Source organism: Acanthaster planci, linkage group LG05 (assembly GCF_054643075.1).
Source record: "Acanthaster planci isolate LZ-2023a linkage group LG05, COTS_SCS, whole genome shotgun sequence".
Lineage (NCBI taxonomy): Eukaryota > Metazoa > Echinodermata > Asteroidea > Valvatida > Acanthasteridae > Acanthaster > Acanthaster planci.
The window spans coordinates 9,980,044-10,001,547 of NC_141781.1; the positions used below are offsets into that span (position 1 = coordinate 9,980,044).

General features: G+C 40.4%; 1 protein-coding gene across 1 annotated transcript; it reads right to left on the reverse strand.

Moving 5' to 3' along the window:
- Nucleotides 1-304: 304 nt before the first annotated feature.
- LOC110987110 (E3 ubiquitin-protein ligase RNF126-A-like) lies at nucleotides 305-20,665 on the reverse strand. Its single transcript, XM_087136652.1, has 10 exons — nucleotides 20,507-20,665; nucleotides 16,104-16,171; nucleotides 15,404-15,476; nucleotides 14,383-14,669; nucleotides 11,544-11,612; nucleotides 10,564-10,639; nucleotides 9,855-9,948; nucleotides 9,404-9,519; nucleotides 6,653-6,781; nucleotides 305-6,369 (listed from the first exon to the last, which is right to left on the reverse strand). The coding sequence occupies exons 1-9, from the start codon at nucleotides 20,591-20,593 to the stop codon at nucleotides 6,674-6,676; spliced, it is 978 nt and encodes a 325-aa protein (XP_086992778.1). The 5' UTR covers nucleotides 20,594-20,665; the 3' UTR covers nucleotides 305-6,369; nucleotides 6,653-6,673.
- Nucleotides 20,666-21,504: the final 839 nt, after the last annotated feature.

The following is a 21,504-nucleotide window of genomic DNA, read 5'->3' on the forward strand; positions in this document are numbered from 1 at the left end:
TATAAAAAAGGTTCCCACAAATCTTTTGATTTTTTTTTTACGGCGAGAACCGACCCATAAGAATACTGAGTCCACTAAATGAGCTCTTGAAAACACAAACACTATTGTGAGAGCCGGTACACCGGAGCCAAAAAATGGGCAATTTGTTTGAGTTTTTGTGGTTGTGGCTGAGGCTCATAGAAAGGACTTTGTGCCCGTGTGAATTGTATTCAAATTTACCCAATGGTGCAAAAATAGATTTGGGAATTTTTATGATATAATAATGGACACAAACATACTAACGAGAGATCTTGGTACAATTAGCTAATGTTCCTGGATTCCGTTTTTATTTTAAAAGAACATTCAATTTACAAATTATTGATTAAGCAAATCACTTCCACACTTTGCCCTTTCCAGTCAAAAGAAAATTACGTAACTCAAGAAAATAATGTACAGCAGAGAACTGTCGCTAAAAACCGAAGAAACTACATGTTTGAATGTACGGCTACTGTGTAATCTTGCATGGCTATTTAATGTGCATTACTTCAATGTAAAGCGCGGCTATCAGACTATCATTTGGGACAGGAAGAAGACACATGAACCTGCACAGGATAGGAACAGCGGCATAACTCCACTAGACTGGCCTAAATCATGAGTTCAGTTGGTCTTGAATTCATTGTTGCCGACATAAATGCCAGATTAGTGCTGTGTGTGGGGAATTGAGATTTCCTTCCACACATTGTACACTCACAACGGCTGGCTTCCAGTTCACATGAGCTCGACTTGTAATGAAATGCATGAACCGATTGTGGTGTGTCAGAATCGTCGACTATAATCACAGCTGGAAGTTAATTAAATTAGCGATCCTTTGCCGAGGTTTCTTGAACAGAGGTTTTCATGTTTTAAAGACAAGATACACATTGGCAAATCAAGTTTCTGTCGCGAGCCTTTGGTAATCTCGATACATGAAAGTTCAGCAATGTCTGCTCCTCTTGCAATTTTGACACATCTGAGAATTAACATAAATAGGTCATTCTATAAAAAATGTGGGATCCAGAAGTGTGAGACGCTTTTTTAGTCCCCGTCACACCTGAACTGTGTATTTTGACAAGGAAAGATGACTGAAATTGAATTCAACCTATTTTGATTTCTTTGGCAGGTAATTTGCATTACTTTAATCACTACTGGAAATATGTCAGATGACAGGGAGTCGAAACATTTTGGACCAAAAATTTACCTCACGACCTATACACGTCTGCACCTTAAAAGTGCAAACGAGAAGCACCCATGTTAGAAAAATCATCAGTCTTTTTCCTTTTAAAGGAGGCCCTGTTTCAAACACTATATTTTATTAGGTATTCTACCAATAATCTAACATGTTCTGTTCAGTCTTAATGAATCTCTATAACGTAAGAGGCACAACTTTCATCCAATATCACACGGTGTTCAGATTTTGACGAAACTATGGAATTTGCGGGAAATTAAGAAGAATGCAGCTTCAAAAATATTCGGGGCGGGGACAATCAACATTTTTACCTTGGATTTAGAGGAGTAGCTCATGCACGGAGCTGCTATATTAAAACTACTCAATCAGTAAATATAAAACATGGTGTTTATGCGACACCAAAGCATGCAAAACAAACACCGGTGACAAAATTCACAGCGGTTCATGACAAGATTGAAGTCAACTAGACCAGAGAACCTTGCCTTGTGCATTTGTCATTCTGGCACCCTTTTTTTCATATCTTGGCTTCGTTAGCGTCTGTAGCCTTGCATCTCAAGCAACACAGCACGTTTTGTCGACGGTTGGCAACTGCGCAGACTCAAAGGCCTCAACTTTTGAGACCAAAGCCTGAAGCCGAGACAGAGACGAAGCCCAGATTGGGAAAGATAAAAAGACAAGTATATAGCTTTTCTTGTCAGGATGAAGATTTGTACATTATTTTTAACACTCGTAAATCTTGTCAGCACAGGTTTCTTTGTTTTTTTGGGTTTTTTGCAATGCAAGGTCTCGCAATGTCGACTTTTGATAAAGCGATCCAATCTGTCACAGCCGAATACAACCATGTTTTACGATACCAAACTGTAGCCAACACTGTCCATATTAATTTGGAATATTAAAAACAACAGTCCAGTCTATATCATTAATTGGTGCAAGAATTCCGCATTTAAGTTACATTTTAGCATCTTTAAAAAATACTTTGAATGTTCAGTCAAATAACAAGACAAAGCAATCTCATCGCAAAAATAAACTAAAAATTATTGTTCGTCTCCAAACAAAAGCATGGCAACGAAGAATATTTACCCACGTCCTGTTTCTGCGCACAACAAAAAGGCCATAACAGACATGACTGCTCAGGTTTATATTTCAGGGTTAAATTTGCCTGTTCGTTAGGCAGATGAAAGCGTCGTCAACACGTTCGTTTTGAACTTTTGCTATCCTCATACAAATCTAACGAATTAAGAGCAAGTACAAATTACTTCCTGTGAATCTTACACCACTTCCTCAGATTAAATTGTCATCAATTCGGCTCCTTTGTGGGCATGCCAGATTCCGAGTCTCGTTTTCCAGTGATTGCGAATTTTGTTAGCTTTTGTTCACGCTGAAGAACAGACATTGAGATGAACGTGTTGATTTCAATTAAAAAAAGTTACTATTATTTACAAATTGTATTAAGACTTATCTTCTTATTATTCAGCATTCTTCACTCGTGAAAGAAATAGTGCAATTACGCCGATAGGTAACAAACCGTAGCCTTATTTCTCCCCTACGAATTTTTTACTTAGAAAACAAGTGCTGCCTGTGCCGCAACCATTATAGGGCTTAGGTAGGGGGTCGTGTATGACATGGTATACGATACCAGTTTGCTTCCAAAATGGTGGGAAAGGAAGCTGCACTAATAAAGCAGAAAATGGGCTGCAAAATTAGTGTTCCGAGGTGACCCGATAAGTGAAAGCTCCAAGTCAGACTATTTATCACTTCCCACATGGTGACTCTGGAATCAACATGGCTTCTTACCTGAGGCTGTCGCAATTATAAACTATCTGCTGACCCCTCACAAGCACCCCTAAGTGGTGAGAATAAGGACACTCCATGCCAATGCAGAGCACTAACGTGCTGATTTCATGCAGTGGTCCTAAACATACATGTATATCATTAATATATGTAAACTGGTGTCCTGTGATATGTGAACTCCTATGTGATCTTGGCCCATCCACAAATGTCACAGCACACTTTGCTATGGGCATTAGGTTTCTCACTTCTGGTCCCACCCCCCCCCGGTATAGACTATGGTGGGCGAAATCAACCTCTACTTTACTCCTGTTATTAGGGAAAAACCATCATAGATTAACAGCGCATGTGAATACCAGAAATAAGAAGTCTTTTGAATGACTTGGTTGCTGAGCAACAGAACGCCCTCTGCTGTCGTCAGGAGTTCAATGACCCCTTAATCTATCTCCAGCATGCGGAATACTGCAAAACCAAAGCTCAGGAACATTCTTCCATTCCCTCTCACAGACAGCAGTTTCACCTGAGCGGGTCCCTCTGAAATTTCAAGTCCTGATAAGTTTCAATTATTCAAATGGGCACGCACTGTGACGATTCCTGTGAGTAAACTATCAATCAATAACTTAAAGGTGTTGTAAGAGTCTCACAATGTACACACTTGTAATCCTTCACAAAACCAAATTCATTTTACATTCAAGTTACAGCCCCATTCTTTGGAATGATGCAGATAATCTGTGTAGTTATAGTGCTATGGCTTTTAGAGTAAAAAAAATTTAAAACAACCCAAAGATATCATCAGATTGATCGCTAAGAAATTATTACTTTTTATAATTTATGAAAAGAATACAAATATACTTTGATATGAAGACTGAAAATATTTGCTTGACTTTAAAGTACAAACCATTTACTGGTTTGAGCCTAGTCTTGAGGCCAGACACTAATATCTGTAATGGATTACTTCGTCGCCTTATGCATCTTTTGGTGAGGAACTGCAATCCATTACAAACAATAGCGTATTGCACCAAGACTAAGCAAGGCCCAAATGAAGACATATTATGCTTCATGCATCAATAACTGGTTTCCACAGGGCGAACTCATTTACATGGCAATGAAGAGGCATTAAACTCCATGGAAACTGAGATAGCGATGCCTCAAAACCACCAGTCTGCATGTGCATCTAGAGTGACTCCAGAGAAGATTGCATACATTAAAAATGAAACAAAGAAAAAAAACATCAAAAAAATGAAGAGAGCAAAATGGAAAGCAACTTTTATTGAACTTATTTCTTTTCCCAAACTGTGTTTTGTGCAGAATTGTCCTTACAGCTTTTTAATGTGAATTACGGCTTTCTCATATTTTCCACTTTAAATCAGGGTTATCTGACTGTGTGTACTTCTTGCAAACTGTTTTTGCATTTTAGAGCAAGGTCCACGTGTAGCATGCTGTTCCTATGCACTGAGGAGTGGCCTCTTTATCTTTTTTTTTAATTAACCATCAAGGGGCTAGTTGAACCTTTTCTCAGCTAGGCAGAGGTGGGGGCGGGGAGAGGAGAGATCTTGGCTCTTCCCAAACCAATCTTTCCATATCCACTATGATGACGTATGTTTGATTCAATCAAATAAATGCTTTTGTTGTTAAGATCATTACAGTTTATGCTCTCACACGTGTTTGTCTGTACACTGAACACATGCCAATGGGAGTAGTTAACATTTTGGGCTTACCTCTCCTGGTAAAATGGACAATTTACCAGAACGGCATGTCAGATATAAAAGTGATTCAAATGACCACAAGACATCAGGAAATAAACTCCTACAGGCATAATAACAAGGCTATCAGAAATTCAGGTATCTGACCCCCCCCCAATTAATACTTGCATGTGGTGCCAACAACACAGGTGCAAACCAGCGTTGATAAAGGCTACAACAATAAGGCATTCAGACGAACTAGTGACTACTTCAGGGGAGTAACCTTAGTACATTTTGTCTCGACCCTTTTCTTCGATATGTTTTATTCCTACTGATTTTCAAACTCTTTGTAGCACAGGCTGCAAGCATACGGCAAACAGCTGCGCGATTGGTTCACTCTCAGAAACAAGACAACAATCACTACTCTCTAAACTCAAATAGTATTGATGACAGTGTGAATTACCAAAAAAAAAAGTGTCCCATCCTCACACAAATGTAACTTCTGAGAATAACAGTCCAGCATTGTTTATGTTGACATTTGAACGTCTGACATGCCATTGATGTTATGACCGCTAATAAAATCAGATCACCCTGGAATTTTCAAACACTTCTATTTACAGTAATTTCACCCAAAAGTAATTTACAATATTCAAGAAAGTTTACTGACATTGGAAACACCCTTTAAATACAACCCTAGAAAGGTTGATAAAGTGTAGAATTTGGAATTCGGATTTCTCTGTTAATGGTGTACTGAATTCTAATTGTAAAGTGCTATGAGATCAGTGGAGTGATAGAAAGCACTATCCAAACAGAACTTTTAAGTGGTTCTGCAGAGGTTTGCTAAAAAGCAATAAGTTCACAAATCTGTGCATGTGGCATTTTAATAACATTTCATACATATTTGGGAGGCAGTCCCATATTCAATGGCGCCGGCGAACTCTAAGTTTCCCTGTTTTCCCAATCCCACAATTCTTGAACTCTTGGCTGTGAGGGGACCTTCCCTCCATGGTTAATTAAGCACCTGTGGTTTTCCTACTGTGCACGTACTTATCAAGAATTATCAATTCTGACTTGGGGATGAACAAATGATATAAATTTTGGCAACACCTTTTTTCTGCACACAAAATACCGTGAAATGAGGTTAAACCAAAGCTCTTTGAAATTTGTTCTTAAAGCTGAGACAGAACAAGAATTTCACATTAATTTTATTGACACCTCTACGAATTTGCATGCGTACATCAAACTGTTAATCCCTATGTTGAAATTGCCCAATCTTGGGGTGTACACGCGGAGTTGGGATAACGCAGTGGCTTGTTGGGGGACTATGAACATGGTTCAGGATGCCATGAAGTATCACTACACTGAGTTAACTTCCTGACATCAAGACATGTTAGGTTAGGTATGAGCTACTCCAAGGTAGCCAGTTGCATGCATTGGACACCGATACGAAGTATGGGCAAAAGATGGGGCTCTCAGAAGTTTGAAAGAAAACATTCTAGGGGAGGAAATTCCAGCATGTCAAAGTTGGAGACACCCAGAGGTACCTTGCTTGAACTGAGAGCTGGAACTTTTATTTACCGGTTAAAGGGTTGTGGTCTGGCCGGAGCAAGGATGGGTGCAGGAAAGCTGTGTGAGTGCCCACGGAAGGTTCAGGGTTCGCAGGAGAAAAATAGGCTGCACTCTTTGCTGTGCAACCTGTGACATGGAGAGAGAAGTAGAGACCACATTTGAATAACACAGCTGCGGCAGGAAATATCATAAGCATCAATGAGGAGGCTTCCAGCTCGTACAGTGTAAAGTGTTGTCTATACCGAAATCTTACCAAAGGGTTTTTTCTCTGATTACGCTCCTTGATCAAACCAATAAAGCACTATGAAACCTCCGAACCAAACACACATGTCGAGTTAGTAGGGGTTCAGATCTAGGAATGAGAGACGAAAGGTGACAACACACCAAGAACCAACAGCGCAACTATTACCTTTACGACATCCACACTTTCCTAGGAGAGTGGGGGCGTTGAATCACTAGAACCGTTCCTGTCAGTGTTGATATCTTTCTCAGTACTGTGGCCATCCAGGCTTTTCCTACATACAGGGCAGGAATTATGCTGAAAAAACAAAACACATCAATAAAGGTCGACTGAGGCTTTGAGAGTAGCTTCTTGACTTTTTGGACACTCAGTGTTCTCCACGAGGGGTTTTAGCAGGGCAGGCCACCCTGCCAAAGGTTAGACCGCCCTGCTAAAGTTTTGCCTCCCCGCCAAAATTCTCACCGCCCTGCTATTTTTTCTATTGGATTTTCCCTACTCTCCACCATCTTCACAGCACAAAATTGGACTGGTTCCAATCTCCTGGTCATAGCATTTTCACGTTCTAGCGTCAAGAACCAATACTTCAAATGCGTTGTTTTTTCCTCAGAAAATACAGCCAATTTCCTACATGTGGTTCCGGATTTTTCTAGATCCAGATCGCTTGAAATAAAACTTCTTTTCTTCTGCTTCTAGAACTACTTCTTATGCATTCTTCATTCTCAAACAAGTTCAGGTGAAATATGTAAGGTTCTTGTACAAAATTTTGGTTTCAGAATACATCTTGAAAATTTTTGTCAGCTAGATTTCCATCTCGATCTTCGACATTTTTGAAAAGTTAGTCAAAAATCACGAGCGCCCAAAAATCGTCAAAAAGATTTCCGGTGAGTAAGTCATTCTGTTCGTGTGATCCAAATACTTGTTTCATACTTAGCATTCCCATAAACATCTGCATCTAATGTATGTTTGATCAAAATGGCTTTTGGAGTTTCCCTTTTCTTGTACATTGGCCAAAAACTAAATGCACATTTTTCCCCGTTGTAGATTACACCATGAGTGATGGGTTCGTCATGCATCACGGGGGGGATAGTTGCTCATTACTCGCAGTACTGCTGAAAAACTCGAGTCAAAACTTACACAAGTTTCACTTGTTACTTCACTGAAATTGTTATTTATGAAATAATTTTCTCGAAATTGTGAAATTTTTAATTAGAATTAGCTTGCTACAATGGCTCTGACTGACTTTTAATACAAGAAAAAAAACTGTCGCTATTTGGATCTGGTTAAACCGACTCAGAACTAGAAGTGCTGTCATTTTTTATGATCCCGTAAGTCCAGAATAAAACCTCAGATTTTGAATGTAATTTTGAGGTTTTTCCAATACACAACGTGGAAGACTGACCATATTTCACCGGAATTATTGGATTTTGTTGCTGGAATCTGACCATGCAGTTATATTTGAGATCCGGAATTAGGGAAGCGACTGTACATGACAAACATCATCCACTCACGCTGCGCCCACGTACATATACACTCGCATAGAGGTAAGAACAGGTACATGTAATAAACCACCCGCTCGATGGCAAGTACCAATCAGTCAAAAAAGGAAAAGCCCCAGAAAAAAAATGAACTAATTGATGATCTCCCAATAATAATCTGGCCTTCATTTCAACACGAGCAAATTTAATTCAAGGAGTCTAAAGAAAGTGCCCAGGAAATAACCTCAGATTGCACCTAAGAGCGTCAAGAATCCAAAATGTCCACGCCGTAATGGCTTCAAGATCCGCACTTGCATTATATGCCACCCTGTTTTAATTTCAGGCTGTGGAGAACACCGACACTGACTCAGCTGTGCCTACCCGCGTCATGATATAATTCAGAACATTCAACAAATATGAAGCCTGACAGCACACTCTGACTTGGGCGAATAAACAAAGTTACCACGGTCTTTTTGTAAAGACAGTATAACTTGGAACTCTTTGCCAACGGTTCAGGAACATGAACTGTCTGTCACATTGAAATTCTTCACACTTTCTCCCATTCAAAATAATCCAGGTTACAGTAGACCACAGAACTATCCAACCATAAAAGTACAAACCTATCCAAAACCGACTTGAGAGACAACAGATCTATCCAGTCACAAGGCCACAGACCAATCCGATACTACAGTGACTAAAGAGACCACAGAACTATCCAGCCACAAAAGCACAGATCTATCTATGATTACAGGGACTACAGACCTATCCAGTCACAAGGGCATAAACCCATCCAAGACTACAGCCCAATCCAGTCACAAGGCCATAGACTTATCCAAGACTGACTACAGAGCTATCCAGTCATAAGATCACAGACCTATCCAAGACTATAGAGACTACAGACCTATCCAGTCATAACAGCATAGACCCATCCAAGACTACAGCCCAATCCAGTCACAAGGCCATAGACGTATCCAAGACTGACTATAGTCCCATCCAGTCATAAGATCACAGACCTATCCGAGGTTATAGAGATTACAGATCTATCCAGTCACAAGGCCATAGACGTATCCAAGACTGACTATAGTCCCATCCAGTCATAAGATCACAGACCTATCATAGACTTCTGAGACCTCAGACCTATTTAAGACTACAGAAACTGCAGTCCAATAGATCGAAGACCGCAGAGACAACGTATATATTGTACGCTTATCCAAGCCCAACACAGCCCTACACTATTACACAAAATCACTGCCATGTAACAGCTACTCTGAACACAAGCCTAACAACGAACTACCGTTGCAGAGAACACAACAGAGTCTGCATTCATTCTGTTCACTGGCATTCACTCTGTTCACAGGTTGCTGCATGGCAGTCTGTATAGCAGTTTTTTAAGGGTAACCTTAAGCTGTCACTGTTAAAGGGATATAATCACAATGCCACTCACCAGTTCTAACCACGGGATGATGCAGTCAGGATGGAACAAGTGTTTGCAAGGCATCTGCTTGACATCCTGACCTGGGCTAAATTCATCTTTACAGACGGGACATTCCAGACCGTTATCTGCAATGGGGAGGTCAAAGTAGAATAAATGCATGAACAATCATTTTCACGGAGCTAAATCTTGGAGTCACAACATGTACAGAAAGACCACCTCACAGTACTCTTTACAGAGACAACACAGCATCACAACCCTCAATTGTCAACACAAAACCTGACACTTTCAATGTTGTGAATATAAAAAAAAAGCAAAAATGAAAAAGGGTGTCTCCTTTTTACAGCGTAAAGTGGAATATTTGCACCCAAAATGTGTTTCATTGTCAAATTCCCAATCTGGGGAACTTCCATAATATTCCGTAAAAATCTACAAAAAATTTCTAAGATGATGAAGACCTCACCTGTATGCTCATTGCTGATTTTAGTTGTCTCCAGCTTGGCGATGTCCTCTTGGGTTGCAGGTGATGGGCCCTGCCCTTCAACATTATTTAGTAACTGTTCAGAGAAAACACAAGTAAAAATCACCAAACAAATACATACTTAGGATGTCCCATCTACTTGGCACTGATACATGTACTTTACTTAAGAATTCACGATGCCCTTAAATCTGATCACAGGTAGTTTGAAAAATCTGACTGATACAATCAGAAGTCATTATTGTGGTGGTGCCGCGCTGGCACGGAGGTGGTTTGTGCACATTACATACATGAACCTCTTCAACAAAATAGGCTTCAGTGACTTGGAAATTATGAGGCATGCTCAAGTATTGGAGGCGTGCATGTGAGTGTGGGACCAGTGCCAGAATGGCTAAACTGTCTTGGGTATTTAGGAATGCCTGGTTGAACAAAGGAATAATGTGACTCGACGGAATGCAGGCATGCCTCAAGTTTAAGAACACGCCTGTAATGTGGTTTCATCAGTGTGACCACAGTAATAGTGTTTCCTAAGATCGGTCGCTGGGAACAAAGCACACGCACAACACAATATCCACTCAGAGTTCCTTTACTTTATCCTGGAAGTCATGTTTTCCTGACCGGGTGCCACCTGCATCAACTCCCTGGGCAAGTTCTATCAAGAACCTAGCACAGGGATTGTTCCAACAGGTCTTACCTGGGTAATGATGGCATCTAAGCCGCCTTCTCCCCATGCATAGTCTCGCGGGTTGCCATGAAGATTTAGCATGTGACTGTCACCAACAAAAGGGGAAAGAACGCATGAGTTTTACAACACCGATGGTTCCAGATGTCGACATTAGTTTCTTGAGATGTCATTTTGTTCACGTTCCATTGAACAAATGGAAAATGGGGTGCCTGGACCTCATAAGGACCATAGATATTCCCCTAACAATGGTTGGGTTCTATGATCCCCAACATCTTTGAAACTCCTCCAAAGTTACTGCCAATCCTGATTGTAGATTTTACTGGTTTTAGGAAATATAAATTTAAAAGGGTCCAATTCCATGTGCTTGTGGTGGGGTCTTGAAAAATATCATGTTTGATATCAGGATCATACGTTTCTCTCAGGAGTACAATCTGAATGTACATTCTTGTTAACATAGAGCAAATTTTCTTTCTACGGGAGTGCTCCTGTGGGCCCAGAGGACCCATCTGCCATTGTTGTAGGCATGGACTCTGGTGCCGCATGCAGTAAGTAGCACACAGGAAAGCCTTCTAAGCATTAATAATTGGCTAGAAGTACGAGACAAATGCGGAACCAGCACCCAGTGCTGGGGTTGGCATGACAGCAGACCTGCCAACCTTCGTGAGGTCAGGCAATACCACACAATAGATTAAAAGGTATGTAAATGAGCCCTCAGTTCATTCAAAGTTCTAATCTATTATGTGGTGACGCCTGACCTCAGGAAGGAGTACGACAGGTTGGCAGATATGCAACAGTGACAATTGTACAAGGCACAGGCGGAAGCCATTTGACAAAGAGTCCTAGGCCGTTTCTGCATGAAAAAAATTTGTATCACTGTTTAGTTTATGAGGTGCAATGTACAACCGATCCCTCGACTTTGTACTGCAATAGTAGCCGAGTTTAAGGAAACCACGTGGATACATGGGTAATGAGACAAACTTCATACTCACACTGGAAAGATGAACCCTCCGGGTGCTTGTGACAAAGGGTTGCCAAGTCCTAGTAAATGTTGCAAAATTCTATGGGGAAAATGATAAGAAAAGAAATAGTCACACAATTGCAAACTACCCTGCTTTCGTGCTGCAGCTGAACTTAACTTCGTGTATAAATAGTCAAACGTGGCTCTGTATGTTGTCAAAGTTCAAACAAAATAGGAAAGCATTTTTTGACCTCTGTGAAATAATTACCTGTAGTGAATGTTTATTTGTAGAAACATTTAAAAGTCATTTGCAAATGAAACGTTGATGTTGTCACAGGCATGTAATAATAATCACGGGTATTTATTTAGCATCCATGTCCACCATGACAGGTACTCAAGGTGCTTAATCATTATTATCCCTGTTCACTGAGCCCAGAAACATTCCTAAACCCATCACCCGCTCCCTTGAAAGTACACAAGTCCAAGCCGCCATTTCAGGGACAAAAAGGCTAATCAAACACAACAGCCATCTCTGTCCTCACACATACATGTACCCATATATAACCCTGGGCTGAGAGAGGCAAGCGGGAGTAAAGTGACTCGCCAAATCACAACATGTAACCAGCTGCGGGATTCGAACCACCAACCATACGATTAGGGGTTACAAACCCTAACCACTAGCATCATGTAAATCACGCATCATGTAAGTCATTCCATAATAAGGCTGTAACGATTCACCAATGCATCAATAATCGCGATTCTAAAATGCCACGATATGACATCGCGATACAAAATGTGAATTGTGATATGGGGGATAAATGATAAAATGAGCACTAAGTTGAAAATAAAGTTAGGCCTAATAAAAATTTAAAATATATAGCTTTTTATTTTTAATGTCACCTATACTCTTGCAAGAAATAGTTTGGACATGTTTAGCATCATGAACAACTTGCCGCACATATCTGGCAATAGCACAAAAGTCACGGTCGGGCATGCATTGTGGATGTCACAGCATGGCCAAACCTTCACACCGATCTCGGTGTCATGAAAAAAATTGGATTCACAATTTCACATCAGACTTTATCCTTTCATTTGTTAAACCACACCAGTTTATCAGGTTTAGACAGGTGTTTTCTTCCTTGCGTAAGCGCCAGTTTTTCTGTCTTTTTCTCCCGACGCGACGGCCAGGTGAAACTTTGAACGTCCCCATTCGGAACCCGAACAATACTGGAGCTCCATAATGCACAGGACAGAATCTATGAACAGTTTACGCATACAGTGATATGTATCTGTGCAGTTAGACTCGAAGCGCAAGCCTTGTATGTAAGCAGCATCCTGGGACCATCCAGTCAATGTGTTGTGACTGGCTGTCAATGAAACATCAATATTCATACACGTGTCATTGAGACTCATTACAGCCATTCGTACATGAGTGGAAGTAGTGACTAACAATCTCCATTATAACTTGCAGCAGCACACGTTTCACTGTGAATCCACAGCTTAAAATAAGGTTAGTACATTTTTGCTTTTGCTGATAGAGGGTGTTGTGAACAAGGGCACGAAGTAAGCAAGTTTATTGTGTCATGTGCGGATTTTAAGTGCTCTATGTGCATCGTTTGGTGTAAGCTTTCAAACAATTTTTGGATATTAAATTATTGAAATGTCATTGCAACACAAACGTATAATTGTCTGAAGAGGCTCCCAATGAGATACAATCTTGGACAAGACCGATCCTCAAGTTACAAATCCGCAGAAAAAAAAAAGTAGATGGAATACACCAAAGACCATCAAAATCACTTTTCGATTAAAACAACAAGATTCCCCACCCTAAAATTTTTGACCCAAAAACTTTCGATAAAAAAAAGATACTAACAACCTACCATACCTATTTTTTTCCAACGTAATAGGGAGCAAAGCTATTATTTTGTTTGGTCTAATGTTAAAAAACCAGAAACATTTTGAGAAATAAATGCAGTTTTATGTTTAATTTTGTGTCTCACCTTGTACAAGCTTTTTGTCCTCATCACCTGTAAGCTTACTATTGGTAAGTCACCATTGGTAAGTTATCAAGTGAATTGTCTTAAATCGGCTTTCGTCTTATTGGTTTGTCTTTACGATATGTATCGTGATACATATTGTATTGTGACCCAAGTATCGTGATACGTATCATATCGTGAGAAAGTGGTATTGCTACAACCCTATTCCATAATGCATGAACCTGACAGAATTCCGCACCAATGAATGAACCCCAAATGCAAGAAACAATTTGTTCTCAAATTCCACATGGTACATGTACCATTGTACATGAACATGCTGCAAGTGGTTTGTAGAGTCCACTTTGACATGTTTGACATTTCAGTGTGGAAATCATACTTGTACTTCCTAAACTGAACTCACGTTTGGCAAAAAAAGTCTCCATTTGACTCAAGCCAATGTCTCAATTGGACTCAAACCAAACCTAAGAAGTTGACTTTCAAACTGCCCTTATTATCAAGCTTATAAATCATAGGGTTAAAAAAAATCCCCTCTTAAAATTATGACAAAGAGCTATTCAATATTCCAAGTGCATGTACAACTGTATGCCTGGGAAAATTTCCTTGAATCTAGCAGCCCTAAAATAAAACTTTGTGATTCTTCTTTCAGAGCCAAAAAGTGCAGAGCAAAGAAAACAGTGAGAATCTATTCTGTAAAACAAGCAATAGTACATTTATACATCATTGTGTCTGATGAAGGTCTGTGAAATGCTTAATTTGGCACTTTGAAAACCCTGCTGTGACTCAAAGTTTCACAGTGCCCACAACAGCATCTGTTATTAAGGTGTGTTCTGTCGCATGACATCCTGCCGCGGATAAAAACCCCCCATTACTCACGTGATCATGTCAGCTGCCGGGTCTGCTCTGTTGTCTCTAGGTCCCATGCGCTGCAGGGTGAACCTCGACGGGCCCCTAGTGGGCCCTAAGTGATGTAACCGGATGGGGCTATTGCTGCCCCCGAGGCTTATCGTGGTGCTGTTGCCCCGGGGATTGTTGCCGCTGGTGGCTGGGTTACTGTTACTGCCACCAATGCTGCTGCTGTTGCCACTGCGGTTGCTGCTGCTTGCTTGATTGGATCCAGACTGTGATCTTGAAAGATCTGGGACACCCAAGTGATGCCATAGCTGAGGAAAAAGAGAGCGAGCAAGATCATTCCAGAATGGTACCTGTACATGTAGATTTCCGCCTGAATGTTTTGGCACAGTTCAGAATTTTGTACGAGGAGGGGGAAGGATGAAAGTTTCCCCACTTGCTTCTGCAAAGCAAGAATGTTACATAATGAATTATAAATGGTTTACAGTTTACAGAATGTTATGGAACTACTGAAACAATGATGGATTCATAAGAAACGAAGATTCTGAGGGCTTTTTGTATGAGCCTAATCAGTAAAACATGGGAAAAACACCAACATGGATTAAAATTCTCCATCACCAGTACAGTGAAAAGTTACCTGTATGGTAACTAATTTAAATTAAAAATGGGGAATGGTTTTGGTGGGTAAAAATTGGAAACTGGAAACAAGGGTGCCAAAAAATACAAAAGCAATAAAAAGAAAGACAAAAAATATTAAAACAGAGCATTAAAAATTCAGATTCAAAATTAAAGAATCATTTCTTTTGTACATGTAATTCCCAATACCGTCATCTGAAGTTTGGCATATCTCCAGCCGTCTTCATCTCTGTTTTTTATTTCATTCCATACTTTTGCTCCTGGCATACCATGCTTGCCAGCTCCAGTGCATGGTTGTAGTTGACATATGCAAAGGGTAATTTGTTGCTGATAAGGTTAGATCTGTTTTGAACAAAGGTGAACTGCTTTAGCAAGAGGTCTGTGAACTGCGTACACAGTATAGACTTACTGAAGTGAAAGCGAGCCCAGAATCAAATATGTCATTCCCCTCGGCCCCTAGATCATCGCTGGAGTCTGATGTTCTGCAGAACAAAACAAATCAAAAAGGGAAAAAAATCCATAACATAGTTCGAAGATTAATATTTTTAGAAAGACTAACTTTTTTTAGTTACTATTTTGCTTTCAAGTCTATTTAAAATGATACTTTACCTATTGTGAGCTAAGTCTGGTTTCAAAAGTCACCTTGAGTCTTGGCTACATATCAAGGTTACTCTCAGCCTGACACATTGCCCCACTCATTCACACTCACAAGCGAACTTCCTCACTATTTAAAAAATCCCACTTTTCTTTAATTAGGATGTTTCTAAAATCGGATCTGACCAACAGGCACTGCGTTGACGTTTGAATTTAGACCTGACAAGTGTCATGTCACATGAGTTATGCATACGACTCCAATTAGACTCAAGCCTGATACCGAGTCATGACTTGAACAACATCAATTAAGGTGGTGGTTAAACTCTCTTGTCCCGGTGAGCATCTGACCTTCAGATCTTCAAGAAGACCAGAGTCATACGTGTACATGTAGGTATCTGAGCCAGAGTCTGTGTTGAAAGTTGAGCTATGCCATGACTCAAGAGTCATTGAGAGTTTGAGCCAAGTGAAGCCACAATTCAAAAGTAAAGCCTGAGCAAGCTGTGCCAACTGTTTACCTTTCCTGATCTGCACCTTCTCCTACTTCTTCTATGAATCCTCCATGGCAGTTGGGGCATGTGAAATCCTGCGGTGCAAAATGATTCAAGATCTCATGTACAAAACACAACACACTGAAAGTACTTTGACCAAGTTGAGAGCCTAAAACGTACACTCAGACTGTGGAAACGAAATGATTACAAATACATCTTAAACCATACACTGGTATACATAGTGGCTGGCTTGCTTCAGTTTAGATTAGAAATTGCTAACTGCATGTACTATAAGTAACAGTAAATTTCCAAATACGAGAGAGATACATGTACATGTATGTAGTGGACAAATTTGCAATAAGAATGGCAGACAAGTGATAATGGGTAAAAGCCAACGAACTAATAGGTACGTTTTTGTAGTTTGATACCCATTATAAATTATACAATATAAAACATATCAAACTGTGTACACAATCACAATGTCTGCGACTTATGACATACAGGGCAGATCTAAGGGTACTGTAACTGAAATGCTTACAAAGTACACCAAATAGGGGAAATAAAGAGGTTTTGTCGGGATTGCCAGCACCATAGTATTGAAGATCATGCGAAAGCACACATCCACTGACCGATCATACCAAACAGTTTGTATCATTTAAACACAGACATGTGGCCAATAATATACTGTACGTGTACAGAGTTCAATTTTACCTTTCCATTTGCCAATGAACAAACAACACTGTTCATTCCATCAAAACCTTTTTTACATGAAAATATGACACCGAAAACGATGACACAAAGGGGGAGGGGGCACATGTACAGATGTACACGTATATGTATTTAATAATCATAATAATAACAGTTTTTATACAGCGCCTTTAACTAACTTAGATCAAAGCGATTCCTAATATTATTATTATCCCTGCTCACTGGGCCCATGAAATACCGGTATTCCAAATACCATCTGGGCTCCTTGGGGAGTATACAGCTCAACGCTGCCATTTCAGTGCAAAGCAGCTACACGTACATGTAATCAACCACAATAACCATCTCTGCCCTCACAAGTACCCAATTACTCCTGGGTGGAGAGACGCAATGAGTGACAAAGTGCCTTGCCCAAGGGCACACGCATCATGACCCTTGGCTGGATTTGAACCTACAACCTACAGCTTTACCCGCCGACTACAAATCTGATGTTCTTAATACAAGGCCACAGCACTCCATGTATTTTTGATGTTCATGCTTGCACTACCACACACGTAAATCTAAGAGCCAATTCATACTGAATGGAAATTCAAAAACAAAACAAATTTGATGTAACAAATCAATTGGGAAAGAATTTCACATGGATGCCACTCATTGTACCCTGCAGTGACCTATTAGCCATCTGAAAGCAATAACGTGCAAAACAGTCAAATGTAGCTGTGACGATAGTGAGGTATTCACTCTGAAAACACTTGGAATTTTTCAGACCAGTCTCTCAAGGTTTGTACACAGGATGTCAAGCGGCATCCGTATGTGAAATTCTTTCCAAAAATTGCAGCCAAATTGGCTCGTGTTGAAAGGCTTCAACTCCTGTGAATTTCAGAGGACATTTTTCTGATCTAGTAATAATATCACAGAATTGAACTAACCATAATCATGTGAATACATGTACATCCAGCTTTTTGAACTTTTCGGTCAAGTCAATTTACCTTATGTCATGGACTTGGGCCCAAAATATTACAGATATAGCCTAAAGTCCCAAGGAAAGAGTTCCACATGTGGACAACACTCAATGCCCCTGTGTTACAAACCTATGAGACCTGTCTGAAAAAACCAATGCTTCAGAACTTTCTGAGCTAAATCTCACATTTTAGGACATTTTGAGGGAAGAATTCCATATACGAAGTCCACTGTAATATCGCGTAATTACTACAAAAGTATCCTTACTTTGATCGCTGAATGAAGACGATTCCAATAGGCATTGAAGAGCTGAACATCATAGGACAGAAATGTGGAGTTTTGGGCACACTTTTGGAGCTACACATGGACCAGGTTTACATCGACAGGCGGCCATCTTTGCTTCTGAAGAACATGGCGAATGGGCACGACGTGTGCGCATGAACCGAATCATATCCGGAAGGGGTTGGGCTGCCACAAGCATTGAGGTAATTTTATGCATGAATCCGCAACACGAGGAGTGCAGAGGGCCGTCATCTGTCTGGATGGATCTACACAGTTCACGAGGTGCCGCGCAATGTGCCCTACTGTACATGTACAATTTTTACTTGGGGGAAAATAGTGCGTGTTTTGCGACAATTTTTAAGTTGGAGGATTTGGTTAGAAGGAAAAATGGGCCCAATTTCTTTTACAGACAGTTTGTAAGTTGGACAATTTGTTTAGAAGGAAAAAAGGGCCAAATTTCAGTCTTTTAGAGAGTGCTTGTCAGTTGGAGGAGTTTTTTTCTATATTTATAGAGAGGGAAGGGGGAAAGGGAGCTGAAACCTGTCTTTAGATTATTGTGTGGCTATCTGCGCTCTAAAATGTGAGGGTAGGCTTGTACAGGAGAAGAACATCCTTAAGGATTTGATTGAAGTGGTCTACTCCTGCATGTCGGCGGCGCCACATGTATTCGGCCAGGTAGAACCCAAACTGGTCGCTTCCACTGTATGGTGTGGATAGTCACCTCTGTCACCAATTGCGCGACTCCAATTCTCGCTCATAGTGCATGTATTGCTAATGGATGAAGCAACACTCCACCTAGCCTGAGTTCTTATACAGCATTGGACTGAAATTCCTTCTTTCGTACGGCCGACTGCATTTCTACTTGTTCTTTCTCTCTTGGTTTACATAATACGACGTACGGAGATAACTCACGTCATACAGTCAATTGTGCTCAGACATGTACCTTACCTAGTTGATTTCCTTTGGCACAACCTACTTATATTAACAACGGATAGCCACATTTATTAATATTTAAATATTCTAATTTATACAAATATTCGTGAATAATTACATATTCAGTTTCATAAATATTTAATTTTTTTAAATATTCATCTTGACCTCATCTTGACCTCTCCTTAATTCAACCGTAACTTTATATGGAACATATCGACTTTCTCCGGCAACAAGCGCTCGTGTGGCGTGGTCAGTTAGACTGCTGTATTTCTATACCTAACAGTTCTCTTCATTGCAGGTTCGCTTCCCCTTTACGACACAATTTGGATTAAATGTCTTAAATGTGTATACTAACTGTAATAATCCTTGTACTAATGACAGGAAAACTGTGGAGAAATAAAAGGACGGGATAGTGAAGGAAAGAGGAAACGGTAGAGGATATAGTAGGGAAAAAAAGAACGGCAAAAGGACTCACTTTTTTGCCGTTTTATTGCGTGGGGCCCCTTCTTTTTAAACCTGTCCCCCTAAGTTACTGAACCCCCTTTCACATCTCTATCCCCCAAAAATAAATGTCGCCCCTTTTTAAATCTGTCCTGGAGCAAAAATTTCTCCTAAAAAGTGAACTTCGTATATGGAATTCTTTCCCATTTTGATACTTTCTAAGGTTGTTGTAACAATTTGAGGGAAAATTAGTGACGTCAATAATATGGAACTCTCTCCGGTCCTAAAATTAACAAAACTTTAGCAAAATAGAATTTAGAAGTGCTATTGGTCATGTTGGTTCTCCATGTAGGCATGGTAGGCCCATTCACCCAAGTTGCATTTTTACTTTTTTATTTCAATTAGTATTTTCTAACAGTGCCTAACATGTCTAACAGAAATAAAACCTTTTAGGCCCAACATGGGCATGACAAGGAAACATTTTGGAAAGAGTTCTGGGGCGTGGCCTGTACATGTACATGTATATTATGGGCAACACTGATCTCCCTTAAAATGTTACAACAGCCATGACAGCTGTCAGAAGGTGATGACACGTCCTAAAACGTGAAATTTAGTAAAGAAAATTCCAATGCATTTAGGCCTACTGAGGAAAACATTTTTTTTTCAGACAAGTCATACTCATAATACATGAATATATGTAGGCTTAAGTTACATGTAGTTCACAGGGGCATCAAGTCATGAAAGATGTTATGAAGCTCTTTGAACATGTTAGGCTAATCTTTCTTTTCCTCAGTCCAGAATTGGCACATTCACTGATTCAGGCGTTAGCCTAGAAATAACTGACGATGTCCGTGAGTACATGACCAAAATTAAGATGCACTAGCTGAAACAAAAATCACGGTCCAAAGTTCTAGTGTTATTTCGCCTAAAAGTAAAATGTGGCATACACGGGCACAAACGGGGTTTTCCATCTCATTTGCTTGCATGCACTTCGCACGACACTGCCAGCCTACAAATAGTACAGTTATAAGTAACGTTACACCATTTAAACACACAAAAAGTCGAGATTAAATGAAAGAAATACACCGATGAAAAGAAAAAGGGCTTACAGGCAGTTCTGGGGCGATTTCTGTTGAGCATTTGTGGCAAAAATACTTCGCAGAAGTCGGTCTAGAATCTACAACGGCTTCCGCCATATTTGATGTACATGTATGTAAGCCTGAATTACTGCAATGCTGTTTTCAATGAGGTATGCAAATACGTAGAACAGCACGTAACGCACCACCGTACCAGGATGTACGGAAGCGTATACAGTACATGACTGAAAAAAAAATTGGGCCTGCTTTTTCGCCCGGGCGGATTAGTGTTTCCGCCCGGACGAGATACTAGTCCGCCCAGGCGAAATACTAATCAGCCCAGGCAGGGCCGCCCCAATATTTTTTCATTCATGTATATACTAAGGGTGTCACGGGTGAGATGTTAAACTTTTGCTAGTCGATTGAGTCGCTGATGCTGATTAGTTGCCCACGCCGGCCACAAACACAGTGCAGCATGCTAGGATGGTGACTACGGGGAGACGGAACCCAGAAAAAACTCATAGACCGCCGGGTCCGGGCTATTCAAAACTACAGGAGGTTTTCGTGATCTGCGCGGCTCCCTACTAAAATCAAAACTATAGGCAAATTCACCTCTCGGTACAAGGGAATTTACGCACAGTTGAAGACTTCCAGCCAAAAAATTCTATGCAGCCATCTTTCGATTGTAAAAAAAGCTATATTTACTTAATCTGGCCCATAGGGATTCAAAACAATGCGATTGCAACATTTAAAAAGGAGAGATAGCAGTACCAAAGAGCAAAAAAAGGTGAGCATGTTTGGAAGAACGTGTAAACAAATACAGGCAATTTAAATGCATTGCGCGTGATGCGCACAGGACGTGCTGCCATTCGTCGCTTCCATTGATCTCCATCTATCAGGTTCGTAAGTGACTTATTCACAAAGGCGGACGCGCAACGATTTGCAGGCTCCCATCGGACGATCACTGAAATTGCGTCGGTTCCATCCGGTGGAAAATGGTTTCTGTTACAAAACTCTGAAGTTCCGCAGTT

Excerpts from the sequence above, each read along its gene's own strand:
- LOC110987110 (XM_087136652.1), bottom strand. The coding sequence starts at position 20,593 with ATGGCGGAAGCCGTTGTAGATTCTAGACCGACTTCTGCGAAGTATTTT. Across the intron at positions 9,520-9,854 it reads AATCAGCAATGAGCATACAG|ATAACGGTCTGGAATGTCCC; the intron begins GTGAGGTCTTCA and ends TCCCCATTGCAG. Across the intron at positions 6,782-9,403 it reads TCATCCCGTGGTTAGAACTG|CATAATTCCTGCCCTGTATG; the intron begins GTGAGTGGCATT and ends TTGTTTTTTCAG.